At 33.6% G+C, this 24582-nt stretch overlaps 12 protein-coding genes and 3 pseudogenes across 15 annotated transcripts, besides 5 other annotated features; 12 read left to right on the top strand and 3 right to left on the bottom strand.

Moving 5' to 3' along the window:
• Positions 1–593: 593 nt before the first annotated feature.
• Positions 594–630: a mobile genetic element.
• Positions 594–630: a terminal%2Cinverted (terminal inverted repeat of Banshee-A3 transposon ID:TVAGG3_0220880).
• A 1184-nt stretch (positions 631–1814) lies between these two features.
• Positions 1815–1851: a mobile genetic element.
• Positions 1815–1851: a terminal%2Cinverted (terminal inverted repeat of Banshee-A3 transposon ID:TVAGG3_0220890).
• Positions 1852–3068: 1217 nt separating this feature from the next.
• Positions 3069–3431, top strand: TVAGG3_0220900 (uncharacterized protein; the record flags this gene model as incomplete). The annotated part of the gene is made up of 1 exon (XM_051226959.1): positions 3069–3431. One exon carries the CDS (start codon positions 3069–3071, stop codon positions 3429–3431), a length of 363 nt encoding a protein of 120 aa, XP_051111945.1.
• A 262-nt stretch (positions 3432–3693) lies between these two features.
• Positions 3694–4542, bottom strand: TVAGG3_0220910 (uncharacterized protein; the record flags this gene model as incomplete). The annotated part of the gene is made up of 1 exon (XM_051226960.1): positions 3694–4542. One exon carries the CDS (start codon positions 4540–4542, stop codon positions 3694–3696), a length of 849 nt encoding a protein of 282 aa, XP_051111946.1.
• A 450-nt stretch (positions 4543–4992) lies between these two features.
• Positions 4993–24046: a mobile genetic element.
• TVAGG3_0220930 lies at positions 5126–5963 on the top strand (annotated as a pseudogene). Its single transcript has one exon. A coding segment is annotated over exon 1 (838 nt).
• On the bottom strand, positions 5982–6919 carry TVAGG3_0220940 (uncharacterized protein; the record flags this gene model as incomplete). Its single annotated transcript, XM_051226961.1, has 1 exon — positions 5982–6919. A coding segment is annotated over one exon (938 nt), but the record flags the coding sequence as incomplete, so codon positions are not given.
• On the top strand, positions 6937–7338 carry TVAGG3_0220950 (uncharacterized protein; the record flags this gene model as incomplete). The annotated part of the gene is made up of 1 exon (XM_051226962.1): positions 6937–7338. The coding sequence occupies one exon, from the start codon at positions 6937–6939 to the stop codon at positions 7336–7338; it is 402 nt and encodes a 133-aa protein (XP_051111948.1).
• Positions 7890–8114, top strand: TVAGG3_0220960 (phage tail repeat-like family; the record flags this gene model as incomplete). The annotated part of the gene is made up of 1 exon (XM_051226963.1): positions 7890–8114. One exon carries the CDS (start codon positions 7890–7892, stop codon positions 8112–8114), a length of 225 nt encoding a protein of 74 aa, XP_051111949.1.
• TVAGG3_0220970 (uncharacterized protein) lies at positions 8159–8413 on the top strand (the record flags this gene model as incomplete). Its single annotated transcript, XM_051226964.1, has 1 exon — positions 8159–8413. One exon carries the CDS (start codon positions 8159–8161, stop codon positions 8411–8413), a length of 255 nt encoding a protein of 84 aa, XP_051111950.1.
• On the top strand, positions 8517–8945 carry TVAGG3_0220980 (His-Me finger endonucleases family; the record flags this gene model as incomplete). Its single annotated transcript, XM_051226965.1, has 1 exon — positions 8517–8945. The coding sequence occupies one exon, from the start codon at positions 8517–8519 to the stop codon at positions 8943–8945; it is 429 nt and encodes a 142-aa protein (XP_051111951.1).
• TVAGG3_0220990 (uncharacterized protein) lies at positions 8971–9671 on the top strand (the record flags this gene model as incomplete). Its single annotated transcript, XM_051226966.1, has 1 exon — positions 8971–9671. A coding segment is annotated over one exon (701 nt), but the record flags the coding sequence as incomplete, so codon positions are not given.
• TVAGG3_0221000 (uncharacterized protein) lies at positions 10666–10965 on the top strand (the record flags this gene model as incomplete). Its single annotated transcript, XM_001316545.1, has 1 exon — positions 10666–10965. One exon carries the CDS (start codon positions 10666–10668, stop codon positions 10963–10965), a length of 300 nt encoding a protein of 99 aa, XP_001316580.1.
• TVAGG3_0221010 (organellar and viral DNA polymerase type B) lies at positions 11700–12641 on the top strand (the record flags this gene model as incomplete). The annotated part of the gene is made up of 1 exon (XM_001316546.1): positions 11700–12641. The coding sequence occupies one exon, from the start codon at positions 11700–11702 to the stop codon at positions 12639–12641; it is 942 nt and encodes a 313-aa protein (XP_001316581.1).
• On the top strand, positions 13563–14144 carry TVAGG3_0221020 (organellar and viral DNA polymerase type B; the record flags this gene model as incomplete). The annotated part of the gene is made up of 1 exon (XM_001316547.1): positions 13563–14144. A coding segment is annotated over one exon (582 nt), but the record flags the coding sequence as incomplete, so codon positions are not given.
• On the top strand, positions 14871–15695 carry TVAGG3_0221030 (KilA, N-terminal/APSES-type HTH, DNA-binding family; the record flags this gene model as incomplete). The annotated part of the gene is made up of 1 exon (XM_051226967.1): positions 14871–15695. The coding sequence occupies one exon, from the start codon at positions 14871–14873 to the stop codon at positions 15693–15695; it is 825 nt and encodes a 274-aa protein (XP_051111953.1).
• On the top strand, positions 17241–17510 carry TVAGG3_0221040 (annotated as a pseudogene). Its single transcript has one exon. A coding segment is annotated over exon 1 (270 nt).
• On the bottom strand, positions 22017–22971 carry TVAGG3_0221050 (annotated as a pseudogene). The gene has a single exon. A coding segment is annotated over exon 1 (955 nt).
• Positions 24047–24582: the final 536 nt, after the last annotated feature.

Raw genomic sequence — 24582 nt, forward strand, 5'->3', positions numbered from 1 at the left:
ACATGACATCAGCTATATAAATATCCGAAAAAAAATCATTTTCTCAAAAAAATAAACCATTGAAAATTCTGAACTAACAATCTCTGAAAGTAATTCCTTTATATTAAATTACTCCAAATAATACAGGTATATCGGTAATCAAATAATTTGAATCCGTAACCTCAATCCAATAACTCATGAATTTGTCTCGATTTATTTAGTATGACTGTAATATTATTAATATTTCTTTCACAAATTTTGAAAGCAAGAATTGCATTACCTAAGATACCGTACCTTGAATAACCGGCGAACCATTCAATTGGTCATAGACCAATTTGAGATACCCTTTTCAGAGGAATCTAAAATGTTGTTTATATGGTTATTTATATATTATTTAATCATTTTCTTAAATAAAAATCATAAGTTCTCAATTTTTCTTCATAACGATTCTTATAAATTTTAATGTTTTTACTATGAGTGCTAAATATTATTAATTACTAAATGATTTTAAAAAGAAAAAACATGTTTTTACTTTGTACGTTAACATACGTTAATATCACTTCGGCTATGGATAGAGGCTAACAGCGCCTTATTAATGAGAAAAACATTAGCTGTAATAAACAGAAATTCGTCAAAAGTGACAGCTCTCAATTTTTTGACATTTGTAAATTCTAAATTGAATGAGAAAAATGAAATAATACTAACCATAATACAATATTCTAGATTTAATTATAATTAGGAAAAAGTTAGTTTTGAGAGTACTTTTCATAGGCATATAGAATGAAATCTTCTGAAAAATAATATCACATAAACTCATATTATTTTCTAATATATAACTATTTTATATAAAAATCAAATTCAATGATCTTAAAAGCGAAGGATAAACCTCAAAATTTACGAATATAATGAGTGGGAATATAATGCTTATCTATCATAAAACCATATGAAATATCAATTTTTGCTTTACGCCTAATTTTTGACGACAATTAGCAAAAAATGTTAAATGTTAACACTCAGTCCATTTGAATATGAAAAATAAAATTGACTTTGATTAAATGTTTTTATTTATCATGCAATTCTTCTTGCGACCAAAGATTTGAATAAAATTTCAAAAAATAAGATAGCTTAAAAAATAATGTACGGTAGTGTTTACTAATAGATGAATAGTATATAAATTCTATTAAAATGGATTTGATCCAAAAAAATATATAAAATTTGATCAATAAAATCGTTTTAAATTACTTCTTCATTTCAATTATAACAATTATTTTTGGTTTTATATTTTTTTGGATCAAATCCATTTTAATAGAATTTATATACTATTCATCTATTAGTAAACACTACCGTACATTATTTTTTAAGCTATCTTATTTTTTGAAATTTTATTCAAATCTTTGGTCGCAAGAAGAATTGCATGATAAATAAAAACATTTAATCAAAGTCAATTTTATTTTTCATATTCAAATGGACTGAGTGTTAACATTTAACATTTTTTGCTAATTGTCGTCAAAAATTAGGCGTAAAGCAAAAATTGATATTTCATATGGTTTTATGATAGATAAGCATTATATTCCCACTCATTATATTCGTAAATTTTAAGGTTTATCCTTCGCTTTTAAGATCATTGAATTTGATTTTTATATAAAATAGTTATATATTAGAAAATAATATGAGTTTATGTGATATTATTTTTCAGAAGATTTCATTCTATATGCCTATGAAAAGTACTCTCAAAACTAACTTTTTCCTAATTATAATTAAATCTAGAATATTGTATTATGCTTAGTATTATTTCATTTTTCTCATTCAATTTAGAATTTACAAATGTCAAAAAATTGAGAGCTGTCACTTTTGACGAATTTCTGTTTATTACAACATTGGTACTAAGGCTTTTGGAAAATTTACAAAATAAATTAAAAAAAAAAAAAAAAAAGGTAGTGGGGCCTCCAGGCACTTCGTGCCCTCTAGCCCTGAAGATGTTTAGTATAAATGAAGTTTTTATTCGGAAAATTGTTAGTCTTCTGGGTCGAAAACATTATATAATGTTTCACTTTTCACAAATTATATATGTTTTCATGTTTTGTCACTTTTCTGTCACTTTTCGGGTAAAAACATTTTTATTATTATATATAAATGAATTTTACAAAACCTCCGTTACCGTTCTTTGGAAATAAGAGTAAATGTAAAGATATTATATTGAGAGAACTTAAGAAACTACCGAATGGTCTAACATTTGTAGATTTGTTCGGTGGAAGTTTCTATATATCTCATTTGTGCCATACAATATTCCCAGACTCAAAGATTATATGCAATGACTTCGACAACTATATGGACCGTCTCAAACATATACCAGACACAAACAATATATTGAAAGAGTTAAAAGAAAAGATACCTATAGGTAAGATGGAACGTATACCATTAGATAAGAAAAATATTGTGAGAGAGGTTTTGAAAAAAGCAGAATATATAGACTGGGATAGTATATCTGCTAGACTATTATATAGTGGTGCTATAAGAGTTCATGACATTGAAACACTTATGTCAAAAGTTTTATATCTTAACTATACAAATGTTTTCAAAGAGGACATAGAAAAATATATTGAGGGTATAGAGTTTGTGAGATGTCATTGGACAGAGTTGTATGAAAAATATAAAGACAAGGAAAATGTTTTCTTTATAGTGGACCCGCCGTTCTATAACACATGGGATTTTCAATACCAAGTAGACTGGACTTTGAGAGACTCTTTAGAAACTTTAGACGTTTTACATAACCATCCATGCTTTTACTTTACATCCGATAAAAGTGGTTTGGAAACCGTTATGAGATGGTTAGAGGACATACATGACTATGAGTTTATATATGACAAGATAGAATATGAGAGAGGTCCTATAAACCGGAGAAAGTGTCACAATAACGAAATTTTATTAGTAAGTAAATGTGGTTTGAAATAGGACTACTTGTTTTAGGTTTTTTCCATTGTGTCATTTATTTCTTTGACGTGGCAGAAAGATATAGAGAATATGAAGATGAACCAATGCCTGCAAATGTTCAGTATATGTACTCGTAAGATATTTTTATCTAATATTAAATGGACGCACAGAACTTAGCGAATGCACAGCAACCTGGACAACCAAACCCAGAGAATATTCCAAATGAAGTTAGAATACAAACTGCAATGGCAAACTATGGTCAAGTGCCAACAGATGTACAAATGCAAACTGCCATGTCAAATGACGCTGCGTTAGGTTTGCCACCATGGTATGCAAATATGAGATGGAAAGAGTTTTATACAAACCCTGAAGTGGGATATAAACAACTTTATGCAGATGACGCGAACACAGGAGTTGACCCAGAATATGTTTTCTACCAGAGGAGAAACAGAATGTATGAGCTCCAGTTAAAGAATGCTATGGAACTCAACAGGAAACGTAAGAGACTAGGCGGACATTAGATTTTTACATATAGTAAAGGGTTTCTTCAGTAAGATAGGAAACTTCTTTCGAAATGTTGGAAGAGGTATATGGAATGGAATAAAATCTGTCGGAAGAGGAATTTGGAACGGAGTCAAAATATTGGTAAAAGAGTAGGTCAGTTCGTTGGTATTATACCTAAAGACCCTGAACCAGAAGAACAAGCTCCTGTTATACAACAGCCTGAACCTGCACCACAGTCTAGTTGGCAACCAAATCCAACACCTCAACCGTATTAAAAAATTATATTTTTACCGTTCGATAGTAGTTGTATATGAAACTAAGTTCTAAGTAAAACGCATGGTATAATGGAATTATTCTTTTTCTTCCATCTGTAGTAAACCATACTTGAAAGTCTGAAATACTTCCACTTGGTGGTTCGTATAACTTTGTAGGTTTTTCGTAAAAGTCATTTGCCAAGCATAAGAAAGAGTTTTGGGCGCCAGAAAATGAAGCATGAACAATAATAGCATCTTGGTCGAAAACATTTTCATATGTTCCATTAGGGTTTTCGACTTCATAAAAGTCTGGGTGTACTGGATATGCTGCAGGCTGATTTAACATCCTCATAAATCTATACCATGCCAAGTTGTTATATTTTGTAGAAATATAAACGTTTTCTCCAAGGTCTTCTATTCTATTGATTTTAACAGTTGCATTTTTCCTGTCATAAATAATATCGAGATGGTATTCTCCCTCGTCAATGTTATACTGGTTTGCATATTCGATATAGATATTGTTTATTTTTTCTTGAAAAGCTTGAAGAGTTGTTTCTAAGTTTACAAGCAAACTAACTTGTAAAAGTTTTCCCTGTTCAAATTTCTCATACATACGTTTTTCTTTGTTATAGTATCGAACTTCAAAACCGACCGTAAATGGGAAACCATGTATGGCTTCTGAAATGAACTTCATTCTACGAAAGCCAATAGCTTTTGTGACGGATGGGTCTCTTAACCATCTTAATGGGTAGTCAAAACGATAGCCTTCATGCTTTACGGTCTCTGTCTCAAACTTTTGACCGACATTAGTAAAAAGTTCATCTAATGGTTTAGTTGTAGCAACTCTTGAATTTTCTTTTTCTATTGGAAGCATATTTTATCTAGAATAAAATGTCAAATGAAACAGCGTCTATGCGAGAAATACAACAACCGACAACTCATTATGCAAGCTCTAAATAAGAACACAACAAACTTTTCAAACTATTCTAAGATATCTGAGTCATTGAAAGAAGGAAACTTAAAACTGACATTAAACCCAATGACAGATGAGTTTCTGTTTCAAGACAATAAGAACCATACTGTCTGTATAAATCCAACAAAAGGAACTTTAAACGAGAAACCTATAAATGAACTTCTTTTGAAAACAGATGTTGACAACAAAGCTGACAAAGAATATGTAGACGATGCAATAGCAAAAGAAGAAGAAAGAGCTAACAATGCTTATGCAACAAAAGAACATACTCATCCTGAACTAGCAGACAAAACATATGTTGACAATAAAATGTCAAGTGAAGTGACGAGAGCTGAAAACGAATATTCTAAAAAGACTCATACACTTCTATATCTGAAATAACAGACTTAAACGTTAGCCTTGAAAAGAAAGCGGATAAGGAATATGTGGCTAGTAAGTTAGAGAAGAAAGCAGATAAGGAATATGTGGATGAAAAGATAACGAAATGAAAGAAAGGGTTGACTGGTACCATGAATGGACATCGAAGACTTTTAAAGTTAAAGCGATACAGGATGGGTTTCAGGATGTTTAGACCTTAAAGCAGATAAAACTTATGTTAACGATGAGTTTAGAGAAGAAAGCAGACAAGAACCATACACATACAAGTTTTACAACTGTTGCTATAGAAAGTATTGAAGGAACGGTTGAAGAAACTGGTGGGGATGCAATATATTGTAAACCTCCTAACTTCCACAAGGTTTAACATCGGATGACGACATAACGACGATGAGAAACATTAGATGTAAAGATGTTTATGTCATGAAGGATGAACATAATATTAAATTCACTGCTCAAGATTTATATGACAAGAAAGCAGACAAAACAGAGCTTCAAACATTAAAGACAGAAATACTTCAAACATTATATCCTATAGGCTCTATTTATACGTCAATGAACTCTACCAGACAGAAGTAGTACTTGGTTTTGGAACTTGGACTCAAATAGTCGACAGGTTTTTGTATTGTGCAAACTCTTCAAAGGAAACAGGTGGAAGTAAAACGATTTCAGGTGAAAATTTACCTGCACATAGTCACTACATAGATTTAAGTACATCTCAAGCAGGTTGGCATAAGCATAAATTTTGGGATTGGTCAGCAATGACAAAAGGTAAAGGATATGATGTTAAAGACAACGTTCAGTTTGCTATAAATTGTTTCTGGGGTAACACTCAGGGAGATGGAAACCATACACATCGCGTTTCAGGATATACGCAAACAACGGGACAAAGTAAAGAATACATGCCACCTTACATGACAGTTTACGCATGGTATAGAAATGCTTAGTCGTCATTTTCAACTTCTTTAGCATATTCGTCAGGAGTTGTCTTATATTTGTTAGGAACTGTTTTTGAAAGTATACCACCTTGAACTTTGACAAGTTTGAAACGAGGTCTGACAATAGTAGTTTTATCTTCTGCTTGCAGTCTGTACATTTTGCCATGTTTGCCTAAAACTTCATAATATTCTCTTGTATACTTTCTTCTATTTTTACGAACACGAATGTGAGTACCTGTCGAGTTCCCATTGTTGTCATAGTCAATAGTATTTTCATATGGGTCGCGTTTAGGTATTTCTATTTTTACTTTATCACCTTTCTGAAGTTTGAAGCCCGGCATTCTTTCTTGTTTGTCTCTTTTGACTAAATTATTAAATATATAGTCTTTCTCTAAGTCAGGGTTGTTTTTCATTTCTTCGGGGGAGTGGTTTCCCAAACCTTTTTGTTTACGGCTATTGTAAATATTTAAAACTTGTCTCATCTTTGCCATGGAGAAGTGTCTATATTTGTCGTCATATGACATTTCATTTGCTTCACCACCTTGTGGTTGGTTTAAGTCTCTTAACATTTTTATACAACCGTCAATGACACCAAGAGCAGAATGGTTTTGGTCGACAATGAAATATTGGTTTACATTTTTTGAACGCAGATAGTTTTTTACATCATCTGATTTGAAAGAACTTTCAAAGTCAGATGTCAGTTTTGTTGGATGGTATTTGTCAACGAATATTGTCAAAGCAGTTTTCACATCTAAAATATTTTTGGACCATAATGGTATGGCTTCACAGTATCTTGTGTTTTGACCAACAAATATTAACCAGTATGGAGGTCCATCTTCTCTATACCTCGGAATGTTTTCCAAGATATCCATAAACCAAGCATTTGGTGTTGAACTAAAGATTTTTATCATGAGTGCTTTCTTTGTCGCTTTAGAAACATAGGGGTCCTTGTTTGGATTCGTCATTTTTTATCCTATAAGAAATGGGTTTATTTGGCGCATTAGCAGGAGTTGCATCCAGATTTTTGCCCGCAGTTGGAACAATAGCCAGAGGTGTATTTGGAGTTGGAAGGAAGATTTTGAGTACATTAGGTATACTTAAAGAGAAAGCACAACCTATTATACAAACTGTACAGAAAGGTTGGGATGTAGCACGAGATGCAACAAATCTTATTCCAAATCCTGAAACAAGAGGAAAAGTTCAAGGATGGATGGACAATGTAGGAAGACAAGCAGGAAACTATTATAACAAAGCAAATGACTACTATAACCAAGCAGGACACTATATGGACCAAGGTGAAAGATTCTTTAACAGAGGATATAACCATGCACAACAATGGGTAAACAATAACCAACCTCAACCGCCTCAAACGTGGGGAATGTAAAGTTTTTTACTGAGATGAAATGAACAATACAGCATTGAGACAAATGGGTTCAATATGGATTTGTCGACTTCCAGCAGTTACACAACGTGTTTGTCAAGTTCTTCCTATACCTCAGGAAGTTTTAGACCGACTTAAAAAACAACAACAACCAGTTGAAAACAAACCAAACTAAAATTTTTTACTGAGATGAAATGACTGAAGAAGTTGAAACGGTAGATTTGACACCACAAACAAAAAGTTCAGAACCATTGTCAAAACCTGTCAAAGAACTTACAGATGAAGAGAAAAATTCAATAATAGAAAGTGCCAGGTCTGGAAATACAAACCCTAACTACAAAGTCACTTTTCATAAAAATGGAACGGCAAGTATCTCAAAAAAGAAACAGACTCTCACAAATAAAATATTGAAGTCTGAAGGAGCTTTCGAGACAACAGATGGAAAAGTTTACTTCACTGACCAACAGTTCATTATAGAACATCTCATTGACTTAGAGTCGAAATATTCTAAACTTTACAACAAACACAAAAAGTTGAAAGGAAAACAAAAACAAATGGCATATGATATTTATGAAGATGTTGACGACACAACTGTTCCTGCAAGTGAAGTAAAGTCAGAGAAACCGAAAAGTGACGAAAAACCGATAGAAGAAGAAAAACCAAAAACTGAAGATAAACCAAAACCAAAGTTTAGTTTGGAAACTAAACCAAGTCAACCTTCATTAGCTGGTATGGGTTGGCGTCAAAGACTTATGGCAGCAGGCGGTTATGTAAAGTAAAGAAAAAATATTTTTTTATTTTTATAAAAATGCCCCCATATAGAATGGATAGAAAATCTGCTAGAATAAAAGCAGAGTTGCAAAGATATGGTTGGAGAGTTTCGAAGAATTTTAAATATAGGAAGGGAAGACCCATAAAAGTCTATGACAAATTGTCTGGTCTTCGCTACGAAATGGATTTGGAAACAGCACGTGCCAATTATCCAAACAGACTAGAGAGGTTAGAAGAAGAACGTCTTATGGACATGCCTTTCGATGTTAGTGAACCTCAAGTTGAAGGAAACTTGTTTGTTAGATGAGAAATATGAAATTCACTGTTGTGAGTCATTTGAAGTCAGAAACAAAAAGACAAAAAGAGTTTTAAGCGAATGGGAGCGAAATGACGGATATGCTATTATGAAGATGGGTGGAAAACACTATCTTAAACATGTTGTCATTGCAACTCATTTTATACTGAATCCTAACAATTTACCTTTTGTAGACCATATAAACCATATAAGAAACGACAATAGACTTGAAAACTTACGTTGGGTCACTCGTTCTGAAAACAATAAGAACAAAGGCAAATTTGGAGATATTGTATTCGAATTTGTCGACGAACTAGAAGATGAAACAATTGAAATTACAGACTATGGCAAGCATACGTTTGAGTTTTACTACTATAGCGAAGAACAAGACTCTTTCTACTTTTATACCGGCGTAAACTATAGGAAATTACAAGTATATTTTACTAAGGCGGGCTATGCTTATGTAAACACTAGAGATACAGATGGAAAATACGTTCAAATACTTCTTAACAAATTCAAGAAGCTATATGGCATACCATTTTAAAACAATATATTTTTACATATATTAAATGCTTCAGGTTGAAAAACAAAGAACAAAAGTAGCAGATACAAAACCGTTAGACTATATCTTTACAAATGCTGGTAGGACTATTTCAGATGAAGAAATTTCATCCCGAGCATACAGGTTTGACTATCCAATTCGTTGGCTTCAAAGTCCTTCAGATGCAAAGGCAATAGGATTTAGAAGAGTTTTGTTTTCAAATAGAACTAACGCGTTTATGTTCGCAGTATATTTTCATGGGCAGTATAAAGGTCATGATGGTCTAATAGACAAATTTGACGAAATGAGAATCTTTACAGTTCGTTCAGACGAAAGTCTTGAGAAAACTCTAAATGACTTTCAAACTCAAATGAACAAATATTATTGGGAATTTCAAGAAAAATACAACTCTTTACTAAATGGAACATACTATCTGAAACTAGAATATGACAAGATGAACTCCACCGTTTCATTTCAAAAGATTGAAATTAACCCTCCAAGAGATACAGAGTTTTTATTTTGGAAAGTAGACAAACGTTCTTGGGCACAATTTCTTCGGTTACTAAACCAGAACGAACCATTACCACCAGATGGTCCATTTCAATTTATACTTCCACCAGCAGATTTGACAGTTTATAGAAACGTGTTTGACCCTCAAAATGTTATGTGTCATGCAAGTTTCAGTTCAAGCAACAATAGTTTTCTATGTATTGGTAAGGACTTTTATGACTTTGCTTCTAAATTCTACGAACCACCTAGTAACAGTTTCTCTGACTTTCAAGTTTGGTTCACAACAAATGGTGTGCAACATATTATTCCATTGTACTATGACTTTTATCTCGAATTGTCTTTCATATATAACTACGGAAAAGTGCTGAAAAAGTATTGAAAAATACTTTTAGGGTAGAAGGTTAGATCTAACCTCTTTTCTAACCTCTTTTCTAACATGGTCTAAAACTCATGAAAACAATTTATTTTAAAACTTTCACAAAAAACATAAAAAAGTGAAGTTAAACGTTAAGGTTTACTGAACTGGTTGGATGTCGCCTTCACAGGTTATGTAGAATGGTTGACCAGAGAAGTGGAACAGTGCTCTGAGAATTTGTATAATTCGTGGAATTGGACTCTCTCTGTTTGGAAGTAGTATCCATGGGCGCTTTGCAAAGAACTTAACAAGAGCTTCCTTCTTTGCTTGCTTTATGCCATCGTAGGCTGTCCCGTCTGGTATTTGAATTGGAATTCCAGTCGAAATCTCGAGAGTCAAGGCAGCCCTTCCAGAAATAGTGGTGAACTTGACCTTGGGCTTCATGACCTTGCGCAAGTACTGCTTAACAAGCTCGTTAATTTAAATTAGGTAAACTGCCTCATCTAATGGCTCGATGTTGTCCATTGCACTGCTTCAGAACAATACTTGTACTTTTTCAGAACAATACTTGCACTGCTTCAGAACAATACTTGTACTTTTTCAGAACAAGACTTGCACTGCTTCAGAACAATACTTGTACTTTTTCAGAACAATACTTGTACTTTTTCAGAACAATACTTGTCCTTTTTCAGAACAAATTTCCCGTAAAAGCTCTCAATTTGTGAGAAAAATTTTCTGTTTCAGAACAATACTTGTACTTTTTCAGAACAATACTTGTACTTTTTCAGAACAATACTTGTACTTTTTCAGAACAAGACTTGCACTGCTTCAGAACAATATTTGTACTGTTTCAGAACAATGTCCGACGTACCACCAACCGAGTCCATTCCCAAACCAGAGGAACCTAAAGCACCAGCCCCTGCACCTCAGTTCCAGCAAGTACCTCCGATTTACTACCAATTTCCACCTCAAGGTTACTACCCACCACAAGGCTTCCCGAACTACCCTCCTCTGCCTATGCCTTACTTCCCCAACCCTTGGATGTTTATGCAAAACCCTGCCCCAGCAATTCCAATCTCAATCCAAATCGAAGAGAGACCAAGACTTCGAGGAAGGTCTGAACCGCTTACGCAAAGAGTATGCCACAGCTCCAATTGAGAGAAAGTTGTTGCTGAATTCAGCAAAAATAATGTTTAGGTGAAGAGGTGAGATCTAACCTCTTTTTTCACCTGTTTTCTCACCCTCATGAATTTGTCATGACTTCTTCGTAAACTAAACGTAAATGTTTTGTGAAGAATATAGCAACCGCCGGAATTCAGACGGTTGCTTTTTATACAAAATTCATGCGGGAAATTCTTGAGTTTTGGTTGAAAGAATACGGTGGAGCCAAAAGTGGCTCGACCTCAAAACAAGCATTTTATGAGCTTACAAAGGGTGTTATGAATGAATTCAAATGTATTTACATACATCCTGACCTCGTTCATTTTGTTGCTGAATTCAGCAAAAATATAATTTAGGGTAGATGGTTAGATCTAACCTCTTTTCTAACCTGTTTTCTAACATGGTCTAAAACTCTCGAAAATCATGAAATTTACACCAAAAATATATTTTAGGGTAGAAGGTTAGATCTAACCTGTTTTCTAACCTGTTTTCTAACCTCTTGAATTTTCATGACTTCTTCGTAAATGTTTTGTCAAGACTTCATCGTAATGAGTGTAAAGGACCCAAAAATATATTTTAGGGTAGAAGGTTAGATCTAACCTGTTTTCTAACCTCTTTTCTACCCTCTTGAATTTTCATGAATTTTCATGAATTTTCATGAATTTTCCCGAAATAAAAATAAAGTTAGTTTTTTATAAAATATTTTTTTTATTTTGTATGTAAAGACAGATATGATTTCAACAATCGGCACAACAACACTTCAAACAACAACAGCACCAAACTCGTTAGTCATGAATCCAACATCTATGTTAGTAGAGATGAAAAGCTTTATTCCTTCTTCATATACTTTCGAAACAGAAATCCAGAAGATAAAGCAGGAACTTTTAACATGTAATTTAGACTGTAGTGCGAAAGATGAAACAAATGAACAGTATCTTTATGAAATGCAGGACATTATTGACCATTTACCCAAATTGCCTGAAATTCAGCAACAAAAACTCACTATTCCTGAATTCGATGAAATAGAAGTCAAAGCAACTGACTCAGTAGAAATAAAGAAGTTCATACGAAAGGTAAACTATGAGTTTCTAGGATTTCATTGCAACCATAAAGTTATGGACAAAGATTGCGACATGGTATATAAGAATGTTTCTGACATATATAAATCTGAAGAATTTAAGACCTACGACAACTTTGTTTCGTTAGTTGCTGAATGTGTATGGCAGATAAGAGATAAAGATAGAAGAGGTAAGGTATGGAACAAACAGATAAAACCAGCAACTTTTGAGTTAAAGAAAACCATTGACGCTTTAGTTGTTTTAGCAGGTAAGGTTTCAGAATATAACGCAAAAATGAACCCGCAATGTTCTAAATGTAAGGCAGCAATTAGGAAATATAACTACTCCGTCAAAGAGATAGAAAGAATGAGAAACGACTATGCAGACTTAAAGAAAGAAGCAGAGAAACCAGCAGAAGATAAAATGGACATGTTAGCATTTCTGAACAAAAACTATCCAACAGCAGAAGATTTCCTTCTATCTGACGTCAAGAAGAAGTATAAAGAAACTTTCGGCATAGTTAAAACATTCGATGTACTAAAAGAAGAAATAGAAGCTACGAAACTGTTTAGAGTCTCACGAATTCATAACGTTTACCATGTAAAACGCTTATAAAATAACTGGGGTAGAAAAGAGGTTAGAAAAGAGGTTAGATCTAACCTTCTACCCTAAATTATATTTTTGCTGAAAAATGACCAAAATTCTGAGTAAAATAATTTTTAGGGCATGTGTCAAACCGTTGAGTTTTCACAAAATTTAAAAAATAACGTTTACCATGTAAAACGCTTATAAAATAACTGGGGTAGAAAAGAGGGTAGAAAGGAGGGTAGATCTAACCTTCTACCCTAAAATATATTTTTGCTGAAAAAAATGACCAAATTTCATTATATAACTGTTATTTTTGACGAAGTGAACTTTGACACTTCGTAAAAAAATCCCTGAAATCATATCTTTTATACAAAATAAATGAAGAATACGAGTACATACAGTTTAACAAACAACTCCGTCTCATTCGTTCGGTCAAAGACGATATGTACCAAATGCAAAGTATTTTGACAGCATGTTTTGCTCCAGACACTAAACACGCAGACGACTGGTTCAAAAACCAAAGCACTATTGAACTTTTGAGTGAAATTTCTCTAGACCGACTTTTTTCGGTCTTGCATAAAACTCATGAAAATCGTAAAAAATGACCAAATTTCATTATATAACTGTTATTTTTTGACGAAGTGAACTTTTGCACTTCGTCAAAAAAATCCCTGAAATCATGTCTTTTATACAAGATAGAAAATCTTACTCGCCTAAAACTCATGAAAATCGTAAAAAATTGCGAGTAGGGAAAAAACCTGGTCGCCTAAAACTCATGAAAATCGTAAAAAAATGACCAAATTTCATTATATAACTGTTATTTTTTGACGAAGTGAACTTTTGCACTTCGTCAAAAAAATCCCTGAAATCATATCTTTTATACAAGATAGAAAAAATAAAGTTAGTTTTATTTTTTTATTTTTTTTTATTTTGTATGTAAGAACAGAAATGACAAACACTGAGTTTGAAACAGTTAAAAAGATAGACAATGACACCAAAGTGGTTAGAATAGGTGATTTAAACGTAAGATACTCAAAGAAATACAACAAATATTCTTTGTCAGACATTATATCTCCATCTGGAAAGAAAACACACCATTGGGTTGGAATTGCTTCAACTCAGAAAATTTTGACAAGAAATCCTGAGCTTATGATATCGGTAAGATTCTATGGAACTACAGCATATCTTATAGACAAAAGTCTTATACCAATAGTTTTGTTATGGTTAGACCCAGTTGTTGGATATAACTTCATAACATATGGTTCATTCGATACGGAACGTTGCAGTGAAGGCTTACTTTACATCGTTCAGAAACCGAAGGACTTCAATACAAAGAGATATAAGATAGGAAGAACATATAATATAACTCAAAGATATGACAGTACAGTCAATATAGTCAAGGTTGTGTTCGTTAACGATATGAGAGCTGCTGAAACAGAACTACTTGAAAAGTTTGAGAAAATGTATGGTGCTCCCACGAAAGGTAAAGAAACGTTTGAAGTAGATGAGATAGATAAAGCTATAAAATTATTTGACGAAGTTGCTGAAAAATACATGTAAAAATAACGTTTACCATGTAAAACGCTTGTGAAAAAACAGGTGAGAAAACAGGTGAGATCGCACCTCTTCACCTAAACATTATTTTTTGTCTGATTTACGCTCATTACGAAGAAGTTTCGACAAAACATTTACGAAGAAGTTTGACAAAACATTTACGAAGAAGTCTTGACAAAACATTTACGCTCATTACGATGAAGAAGTCTTGACAAAGCATGTACGAAGAAGTCATGACAAAACATTTACGAAGAAGTTTTGACAAAACATGTACGTTCATGTTTGACAAAACATTTACGAAGAAGTCTTGACAAAACATTTACGAAGAAGTTTTGACAAAACATGTACGATGAAATCATGAAAATTCAAGAGGGTAGAAAACAGGTGAAAAAACAGGTTAGATCTAACATTCTAACATAAACATTATTTTTGCTGAATTCAGCACAAAAATCTGAGTAAAATGGCATAAGATTGCTACCCTCGAAAAACCGAGGATAGAGATTCCGTACGAAAATCATGAAGAACAGCGAGACCGACTTCCTTCGGGGTCGCCTAAAACTCTATGAAAACAGTGAAGAACAGCGAGTACGTAAGAAAACGTAGTCGCCAAAACTCTATGAAAACAGTGAATTTCCTTAAGATAGAAAAAATAAAGTTAGTTTTATTTTTATTTATTTTTTTATTTTGTATGTAAGGACAGATATGTCAACATCAGAGAACACAACAACTGCTATCGTTCATGAAGCCATAAATGAAGAATATGAGTACATACAGTATAACAAACAGTTACGTCTCATTCGTTCGGTCAAAGACGATATGTACCAAATGCAAAGTATTTTGACAGCATGTTTTGCTCCAGATACCAAACATACAGACGATTGGTTCAAAAACCAAAGCACACAAGAACTTTTGAGCGAAGCACAGCGAGACCGACTTTTTTCGGGGTCGCCTAAAACTCATGAAAATCGTAAAAATTTGCCAAATGGTTTGAGAGGTTGGTATGTACATAGACTTCTTGTAAATGCTGTTGCAATGTGGGCTTCGCCTCGTTATGCTTGGTATATTTACAGACTTCTTGACGAAATTCATAGACAAGAACGTGAAGAGATGGAAAAGAAACTTCATGCAAAAGATGAAGTCATTGAAGCAAAAGACAAAAGCATTCAGAAAAGAATACCACGTTCGGTACCAAAAGGAAAGGAAAAGAACTATAAGTATATGATTTATACTGATGAGATGGAAAATGAAGAAGACAGAGATATGGTTATGTTGCATTTAGTCAGAAGAAACAACAAAAGCTTTTACGACCTTGCTAAGATTTACAAATCTGACAGAAATTGGTTCTATCGCGAAAACTTACCGATTTCAATGACACCGAATGAAGATGTGAAACAAATAGTTCAAGATACGTTACCTCAAACACACTATGATATTAAAGGTTGTACAATACTTACATTCAAAGAAGATTTGTCATTGTTAAAGGAAAAAATAACAGAGTATTTTGACAACTTCAAACAAGTAGGGTAGATGAACCATTTATTTTTCAAGCTTGACTTCAGATGGCTCAAGTAGCTCAATTAGGTAAATTGCTTCGTCAAATCCTTCTGGCATTCCGAGTCCTTCCATCCGACAGGAAAAAATTTTCCCGACAACTGGAAAAAATTTTCCGGACAAAGGGAAAAAATTTTCCCGACGACAGGAAGAACGCTTCCAGTTGTCCGTCCGTAAACCATTCAAATTTTCGAAAATTGAGAACTTTTTGGTCGAACTTCAGAAAAAGTTTTTCCTTCCGACAGAAAAAGTTTTTCCTTCCGACAGGAAAAGTTTTTCCATCCGACAAGAAAAAATTTTCCTTCCGACAGGACACAAACAGATGACTGACGTTCCTCTTCCTGAATGCCTTCCAAAGCCAGAAGAACCGACAGCCCCAGCACCACAACAGACTTACTTACTAAGACTAAACACTTACATTTTTCAAAGCTTGACTTTTTACAATTTGAAACTTTGTTTCGCGTAGATATGAATTCTGAAAGAAGTATGAGGGTCTTGTATGACTTTGTACTTCTCCCATAGTTCATGTCTGTCAAACTTACCTGCATGGACTCTTTCATAAGTTCCATGAAATCGTCTTCGGAAATCCGGGGAAAAGTACAATGTCAGTAAGTATTCTCTTTACATCCTTACTTAAACTCTTTGCTGTCTGTACACAAATGACAACTGAGATGTTAAAGTGTCTGAGCTTCTTAAGAATTCGACACATATCTTGTTCTCTATTCTTTAACAAAGGATGAGAGGCGAGATCATCTAAGATAAGAAGACACCTATGAGGGTATGTCTTCCAATCGTAAGATTGCAATTTCTTCGAAATGTATTCTATCTCTTTCTGTTTGTTTCTGAAGTGTTTCTTCTCTAATATTCTCTGCATTTCCTCATTTGGGTCTTTAAACTTCGAATTTATATACTCATTTATAGCATTGTACTTCAAAACCCTTCTTTGGTACTTCTTTATCCAATCTAACAACTCAGAGTCTTTTATACATACTAACTTAGACTTCTTTATAATATCTTTGAACGAATTGACGGTTTGGTCAAATTGACCAGAAGTACTACAAATGACTACTAACTCATAGAATGGGTTCTTCTCATCTAGTTCTTGTTGTTGTGCAGCCATTTTAAGATAAGTGAAAGTCTTACCGACCCAGGTGGTGCAATTAGAACTTGTTATACCATTCTGAGCAAATAAGAACTTGTCATGTATAGGCTTTATCTGAGCATTTTCTAACTTCTCTTGTTCTTGTTTTAAAACATTCTCAAATTTCTTGTCAATGTCAGCAAACTTTTTTTCTAACATATTTTTTAGAAAAAATTAAAATTTTTATCTTTTAGAAAATGTCTAGCGATTTCGCTATCTATATTCGAGACAAGCTTTTCGACAGCAAAACATCTGTGACCATAAAATCTTACATAGTGTAAACAAGAAAGGTGAATTTGTTCTAAAGTTCTGTTTCTGGGAATATGACAAGAACCATAAAACATTAAGCAGAGCAGTCTTAAAATTTGTCCAATGACAGACTTGTTGACAGAGATGACACCGATTGGAAAGATGAAGTCCAACAAAAGTTCTTAGAATGCAAAAGAAGACACATGCGCTGTTCTTGAAGATGAAATAGAAAACAGAATAGATGAGCTATTAAAGGACAAAGAACTTTTACATAAATATAGTTGCGCCAAATTTGACATAACTCCACCAGAAAAGAAGAAGAGAGAAAAGAAAGAAAAGAAAGTAGAAGAAAGAAGAAAGAACCTGAACCAGTTCCAGAGAAAAAGAAATTTGACATGTAAAAATAAAATTTTATTTTTAGAACATTTTCTGGGTCAATGTCAATGTTCTCTCCTCTTTAGGAGCAAACACTGGCTTAGACTCTAAAATCTTTTTACCCAATTTACCTTGAACTTCAACTATCTTAGACTCATAATATTCATAGTCGTCTGCTTTCTTTTGGTTCATAAGGTATAACAAGTTTGTATGCTTTGCCTTCTTTAAGGTTTTGAAAACCTTCTGTCAAAACTTTCTTTGACTGCTAACAAACCTTCTATGTATAGTCTTCAAATTTCGCACCATTTTTAGTCACAATAGCAAACTTAACTGGTTCGATGTTCCAAACTTTGCTGAATGAAGACTTTTCAAAATGGTAGAAGTAAACATTCAAATATGTGAATGGGTCCTAGTTCTTCTTCTTTAAGTCCTGACATGTACTTGTTTACTGAAATATATTTCGTCATCTTTTCTATCGGATAAAAAAAAATATTTTTTTTTAAAATTTACTCAGAAAAATTATTTTCTTTCTATATTTGCCATTTCCGAACTTCGAAAAGATGTTTTATACCAGCATAGAATTTTTTCTCTAGAGCTTGGTCTTATATCGTTTTCATGACAATATTTTCTATATTCTTCATATAAAAGCCTTTTTTTCATACATTCATAAGGACAATCTAACCAGAATAGCGCATATCCATTTTCGTTATCTAGGTCTCTATATGTTTCTTCTGTTTGTGGAATTTCGCTTTCTTCTGTTTGTGGAATTTCGCTTTCTCTATTTAGTTCTATGTCTATATATTGTGGCTTAAAAAGATGTGGGCAAGAAGGGTCTGGCGCTATGTAAAAAGTTAATTTTTCTGTCATCTTTTCTATCGGATAAAAAATTTTTTTTTAAAATTTACTCAGAAAAATTTTTCTTTGTATATACACCATTCTGTACGTCTAAAAGACTTTTGACATTTGCCAAGAATGTACGTTTAGAAGCTGCCATATAACCATATTCTTGACAATATTGTTTATACGAATCGTACAATGACCTTTCATCTAATGACACAAAGTCAGTTTCATCTACGAACAGTTCATATACACTCTTGTTTGCTTCTAACAATGTTTGTCTCTCTTCGGTATGTGGAATTTGTCTTGGATTGAACTTTGAAATATCTAATGTCATAAAGTATGAGAACAAATGGTTGTAAAAGTCAGATGTCAAAGTTTCTGCTAAGTCGTCAAAATATTCTGTATCTTGCATATGAGCTTCTGACGTTCTGACAACTACATATCTTCTGTCAGAACTTTCTAACTTCATCGGAACAGCATTGTTTGAAACCATAATGAAGTTTGCAACATTCTCACAAACTCTTGAGTCTTTATACTTTCTTTCAACAACACCAACTTTGTCTGTTATAAGACTCTTCAAAGCATCTGAGTTCAAAACTTTTGTTGTATCTATACTTTGAAGTTCATTGCAAACTATAAGTTTCATATTCTCTATTGAGGAGTTAAACTTGCCACAGATGTTTTCTAAGTTTGTCATATTCGGGTTCGAATAGCCCTCTAATAGTTTGCACAAAATATCTGTAAAGAATGTGTTCTTACCAGTTCCTTGTTTTCCAATTATAATGAGAGCAGTTTCATTTTTAGCACTTGGATGTTGTAAGATGTTTGCAAACCAACATAAGATATACTCATAGACTCTTTCGTTTCCATTGCATATAATTTCTTTGACATGGTCTAACCAAGCTTCTATAATATTTTCTTTCCATTCTACTTGTTCATATTTATATCCAGTGAAGATAGAATAGAAGTTTGGAGAAGGTGTATAGAACTTTATACCTCGAACTGAAAAATCTTCTAACTTTGACAATAAGATATCCCAAGCATCTAACATCTTCATGCCAACTTGTACGACTTTTATTTTCTTAAGTTTCTGTTTACATTCTTGTTCTGAAACTATTGTCGCTTTAGGTTTGTTAAAGACTACATCCCATTCTTTCATAACATAACATTCTGGGGCAGAGTCAACATAAATGACTAAACGTTTCAAATTCTCGACTGCTTTGTTATAGTCTCGAAATGGACACATATTTCTGAATGCTTGGAAGTCATAAAAATCTGAAACATCTATTCTGTACATTTTTATAAAAATAAAAAAAATATTTTTTTTTTCTTGACTTTGTTGTTGCATTTGTTTGCATTTGTTGTTCTTGAGCTATTTGTTGTTGAAGTTGTTCTTGTAATACAATACTTTCACCAGTTGCATCTTCCAATTCGAAACTTTCTGCCGTCATTGACAAATACATAGGACATAAAAGTTTTTACAGGAACAAAGTTTGCGTCAACTAATGTCAACGTTATACTTGCCAAAGTGTTTGAGTTCACTAAGGTTGAAAATTCTGCATTCGATGAACAATAGGCAAACCAGCAGAGAAAGTATTGTTTATACGCATAAGTATCTTTTGGTCATAATAGTTTCTGTCGACATTCGAATAACACTTTGAACCTAAGTTTGAAACAATATATAAGATTGGTGTGCTTAATGTCAATGGAATAGACATTCCTTGTATGAACACCTTTTCCTGTTATAGGAAACTGTTGGTAGTAAAAACCAGAAATAAGTTTTGTATTATAGCTCATATCGTTTATAGTAAACTCAGTCGGACATCCAAACATAATGAAACCTGCTCTAGTTGCAGCACATGTTACACCCGTACTTAAAGTATTAAATAAGTCAACAAAACCTGTTGGTGGTATATCTGAGTAAGTATCTTCAAAGGAGTATTTTTTGCCATTCACAACAATAAAGTCTTCTGGTGTCAAAAGAGCAAAACAGGCTTTAGTCGTCATTGTGTTTAAGGTTAGTTTACAATATCGTCCTTGAGGACTTTGAAGTTTGTTGTTATAGAATTATATGACTCAGGGTTTTTAGTCGTAATAGTATAAACCATTAATATCTTCTGCCATTTACTTAGCAAATAAATTTTAATGAAATGTTGTGGTCGTCAAATATTTTTATGACGTCTGGGAAACTATACTTTAAGTTCAACGTTTCACCTCCTTTCATAACGTATATCTTGTCAATGACATTATATGAAACACCACAGCAACTAATGTCGGGTTCTATTTCTTTGATGTTTATATCGTCTGCCTCTGTCAAAAGTTTCAATAGTTCTTTCAAAACTTCATGAGGTGCAATGACATATGAGTTCACTTTTACAGGTTGTGTTCGACCAAGTTTAACATTATACTTAAAGCTTGACAAATCTTCTCCTGAGTTTGAAGTTTGTCTTTCAGTTGTTGGTAGTCGTTTCGAATATCTGCAACAGAACTTAAGTCTCTGCTAACTTCAGGATATGTTGGTTGTTCTTTTACAGGAACAATTGCTATACCATCTTCGTCTTCGTATGGTTTCCCCACTTCAACATCTCTGTCTTTGACATTGACAATAACACTTTGACTGTTTGTTTGAGTTGGTGAATTTAACTTCACATCTGCCACCGCCATTAAACCTTTTTGAAACACTTACGCTTCTATTTTTCGAAATGACATTTTACTTAGAATAAAAAGATGGACGTATTCGAGTATCTCTTCGAATTGAAGCAGAACAAAGTTTACACACACAAACAATACAAATACATTGACAGAATAGTTCTTTATACAAACAATGGTAAATGTTATAGAATAGCAATATTTGCTGAACCAAAATATTTCCATAAAGCAAAGAAAGTTGGTATAACTGAAATGGTGAAAGTTCTTGACGTTGACAAAAATATAACTTCAAAACTTACAGATATTTCTAAAGGTAAGTTTATAATACAATATTATGTCAAAACTGGCGTACTGTCAATATTTGACGGAGAGAAGTCAGTTCAAGAACAACTTACTGACCTGCTGCCAAAATCTGCTCGATGGAAGCTGTCGTTATGCCAATCTGAGGAGCCCCAGCAGGTTTCATCGAACGAATCTTCAAAAGAGCATCTTCCGTGAAAAGTGCTATTGGTTTTGTAAACTTCTTTGCTCTCAGTTCATCTGGACCGTCTCTGTCACCAGTATATTGTATTTGAACTGTACCAACAGTTGAAATACCACCCATAAAGTCTTCTGAGTCAGCAAATGGAATGCCAAGCCAAAAGTTTGAACGGTCTCCATTTGTATATTGAGTTTTTTGACCTCCTGTATGAGTCCATACTTTCACATATGGCATAATAGAACTTTGCATTTCAGGGTTTATGGTTGTTGTGAAGTTGTTGTTAAAGTTCATAGCATCTAATGTCAAGTTGTATGACCTCATATCCTCAACTGTAGAATATTCTTCTCTTGGATAATATTTGCCATCTATGTTTATATGATATTTAATACCGGGGTTGTAGAAACAAGAATAGTCATTTATAGTTCGTCTGAACAGTACAAACATAGTATCTGCATGTTTCATTGCAGTTGTTAAAGCAATATCTGTTCTTGCACCTGGGTCAGCACTTTGGTTTCCAACTTCACCTGCAAAGTCTTTGACAGATATTTGGTGTATAGGGAACATAAGTGGAACTGCAATATATTTGGCAGCTAAAGCATTTGAAATATCTGGGTCCAACATATAGACTGCAAGTCTGCTTTCTATTCTCTTGCATTCAAATTTTTCGCATGTAAACTTAACTGGGTCCCAAGCAGTTCCAGCAGCATTGAAATAATAGTTTACTTCATTGTTGAAGTTTGAGAAACCAAAGTCTAAGTCAACTTTGTCTTTGCAAAAGTCGGCGAATGACGTTTTATTTGTTCCCATTACGTCTGTAAGAGTGAATGGGTCTTGTGTTGGTGCAATGACTAAGTTATTTTTGCTTGGAGTAAGTTCAATAGAAATTTTTTCCTGCCCAGTTTGGCAAGTATCTTAAAAACCTGAAGATGAGGAAAGATGACAAAGGAACTCTAAGTTTCAGTTTTACTTTAGTGGCAGCAGTTCCATCTGAACCAGAAAGGTTAACATAAACTCCTGGAACGTTAGGGTCAAGTCTTCTTATTTTCTCAATATTTGCATACTGGTCTGTTTGTTCTCTAGCTTGTGGTTGTACTGAGTTTCTCAAAGCGAACCATTCATAGTTTGCCCATGTTACTGTTTGAACTAAGTCAGAGTTAATATATCTTATATCCCATGAAAACTTCTGGAGCATATTGGTATCCGACATAGAAAATTCCATTGCAACCTTTCTTGTCAGACAACTTGGCAGAAGGTTTTATTTCAATGTCTTGTTCCACGTATAAGAATGAGTTGTCAATAGAAATAATATGAAACCTGTCGCAAGCAATATCTACTGTTGTTGAAGAACCTTCTCCAAACTCACCTACGTTTCCATAAGAAACAGCAGTTGTATATTCGTAAGTTCCAGGAACTATTTCTGACCTTCTAATGGCATTGTCGCATTCGTTATACCATTCGGAAACATTTCCGTTCATGGCATCCAAAACTGTTGGTGTTATATTCTGAGCGGCGTACATTTCATATGGGTAAAAATATAGAATAGTTGGATTTATATATCATAATAGAACCCACTCGGACCAAGCTTTACTTTCTTCCTGACTGAGTTTTTAACTCTTCTTTTTCCTTCATTGCCACTACTTTCACTAGATGAAGTTACTTCTTCACTACTTTCACTTTGTTCTACTCTTCTTCTTTGGTGTCGCTTTTGGTAACTTGCCCTCTGCTTCAAGTTGTAGCATCTTTGCCTCATGTTCACCTAGTATGTTGTAAATTTCCCATGTCCTTTTTTGCCTTTGGGCTCTGGTCGCCCATCTCAGGTAACCTATATCCTAGAAAGATTTTGTCATAGTTTGTATTTGAGTCTTCGCGTATTGTTTGCATGACTCTTTCCTGAGTTTCCGGTTCAAGCTCTTCAAACAGAGCTTGTCCATATGGAATAAGCTCGTTTCCAAATATATGTTTTTGTAGCCATTCTGGTTTTCTTTCCATGTTACCAATAATATCTTTTGTGAATGGGAAAGCTTTTACCCAATGTTTCAGTCTTGCGTCATTTATTTCTGTAGTTGGTTTTATTTTGTCAAGGAACATGTTTTTCAATACTAACATTTCATTTGGTACTGTCCATTTGAGTTTTCTTAAATATTCATCCCTTCTCGGTTCATTGTCTGCAAAGTAAGTTTTTATGACATTTTGCAAACTTTCGTTTGCAAGGTCATGTACAATAGGTTCTCTTCCTTCTATCTCCCTAACTTTCTTTCTAAACTCTTCACCAAATATACCATCTCTATGGTTCTGTGTAGTTCTTTGAGATAAATGTTCTAGAACGTCAGGTGTTATATTTCCATCAGCCATGTTCATTTCATACTGGTTCAAAATATCTGCATCTTTCATATCTTTCAATGGCATTAAAGCCGCGCTGAAAATACCAGCTATATCTGGTTCACCATTCACTTCCATTGCGTCTACAACTTCTTGGAATTGTGGTTGTAAGTTTATGAACCACCTATCCGGATTAGCTTTATGACCCCATCTCATTGTAGTTCCATAGTCTGCAGAAACAAAAGTAGGTTTGTTTCCATATTGGTTAGGTTCTGAATGAACTTTAAACAATGTTTCATTTCTATATGTTTTGTTGAAATTTAACCTTTTATTTTCACCGAGTTCAGCCAAAGATTGAACGTTATATGGTCGTAAGTAAAAAGGATTGTTGTATTTGCGTACATTTTCTTTCAGTACTTCCATTCTATGCTGAATATTTTCATCTGATGTTGGAGTCTTTTGTATCTCGGCGAACATTTTTCGATATTCTTCTACTATGTCAGCCGAATTTTTCTTAGACTCTTGGAAAGATTCCATATTCCCCGCATACACTTGTTGAGGGTCAAGATTTTTCGGCTGTTCCAAATCTTCATCTAGTTCTGTGAAGTTAGTTTCCAAAGGAGGGACTTGTTCGTTTCCTTCAGGCTCTTCTAGCAGTTGTTGCTGAACTATTTCTTCCATGTCTGGTTGTATCTGAACTTCTTCCTGTGGAGTTTCTTGTACCTCATCTGCTGGCATTTCATATATTCCGAGACCGTTTTTAAAAAGTTCCCTATCTAAGTCATCCGGACTCATAAACCTTTCTTCTT

The sequence above is a fragment of the Trichomonas vaginalis genome, chromosome IV, assembly GCF_026262505.1.
Source record: "Trichomonas vaginalis G3 chromosome IV, whole genome shotgun sequence".
Lineage (NCBI taxonomy): Eukaryota > Parabasalia > Trichomonadida > Trichomonadidae > Trichomonas > Trichomonas vaginalis.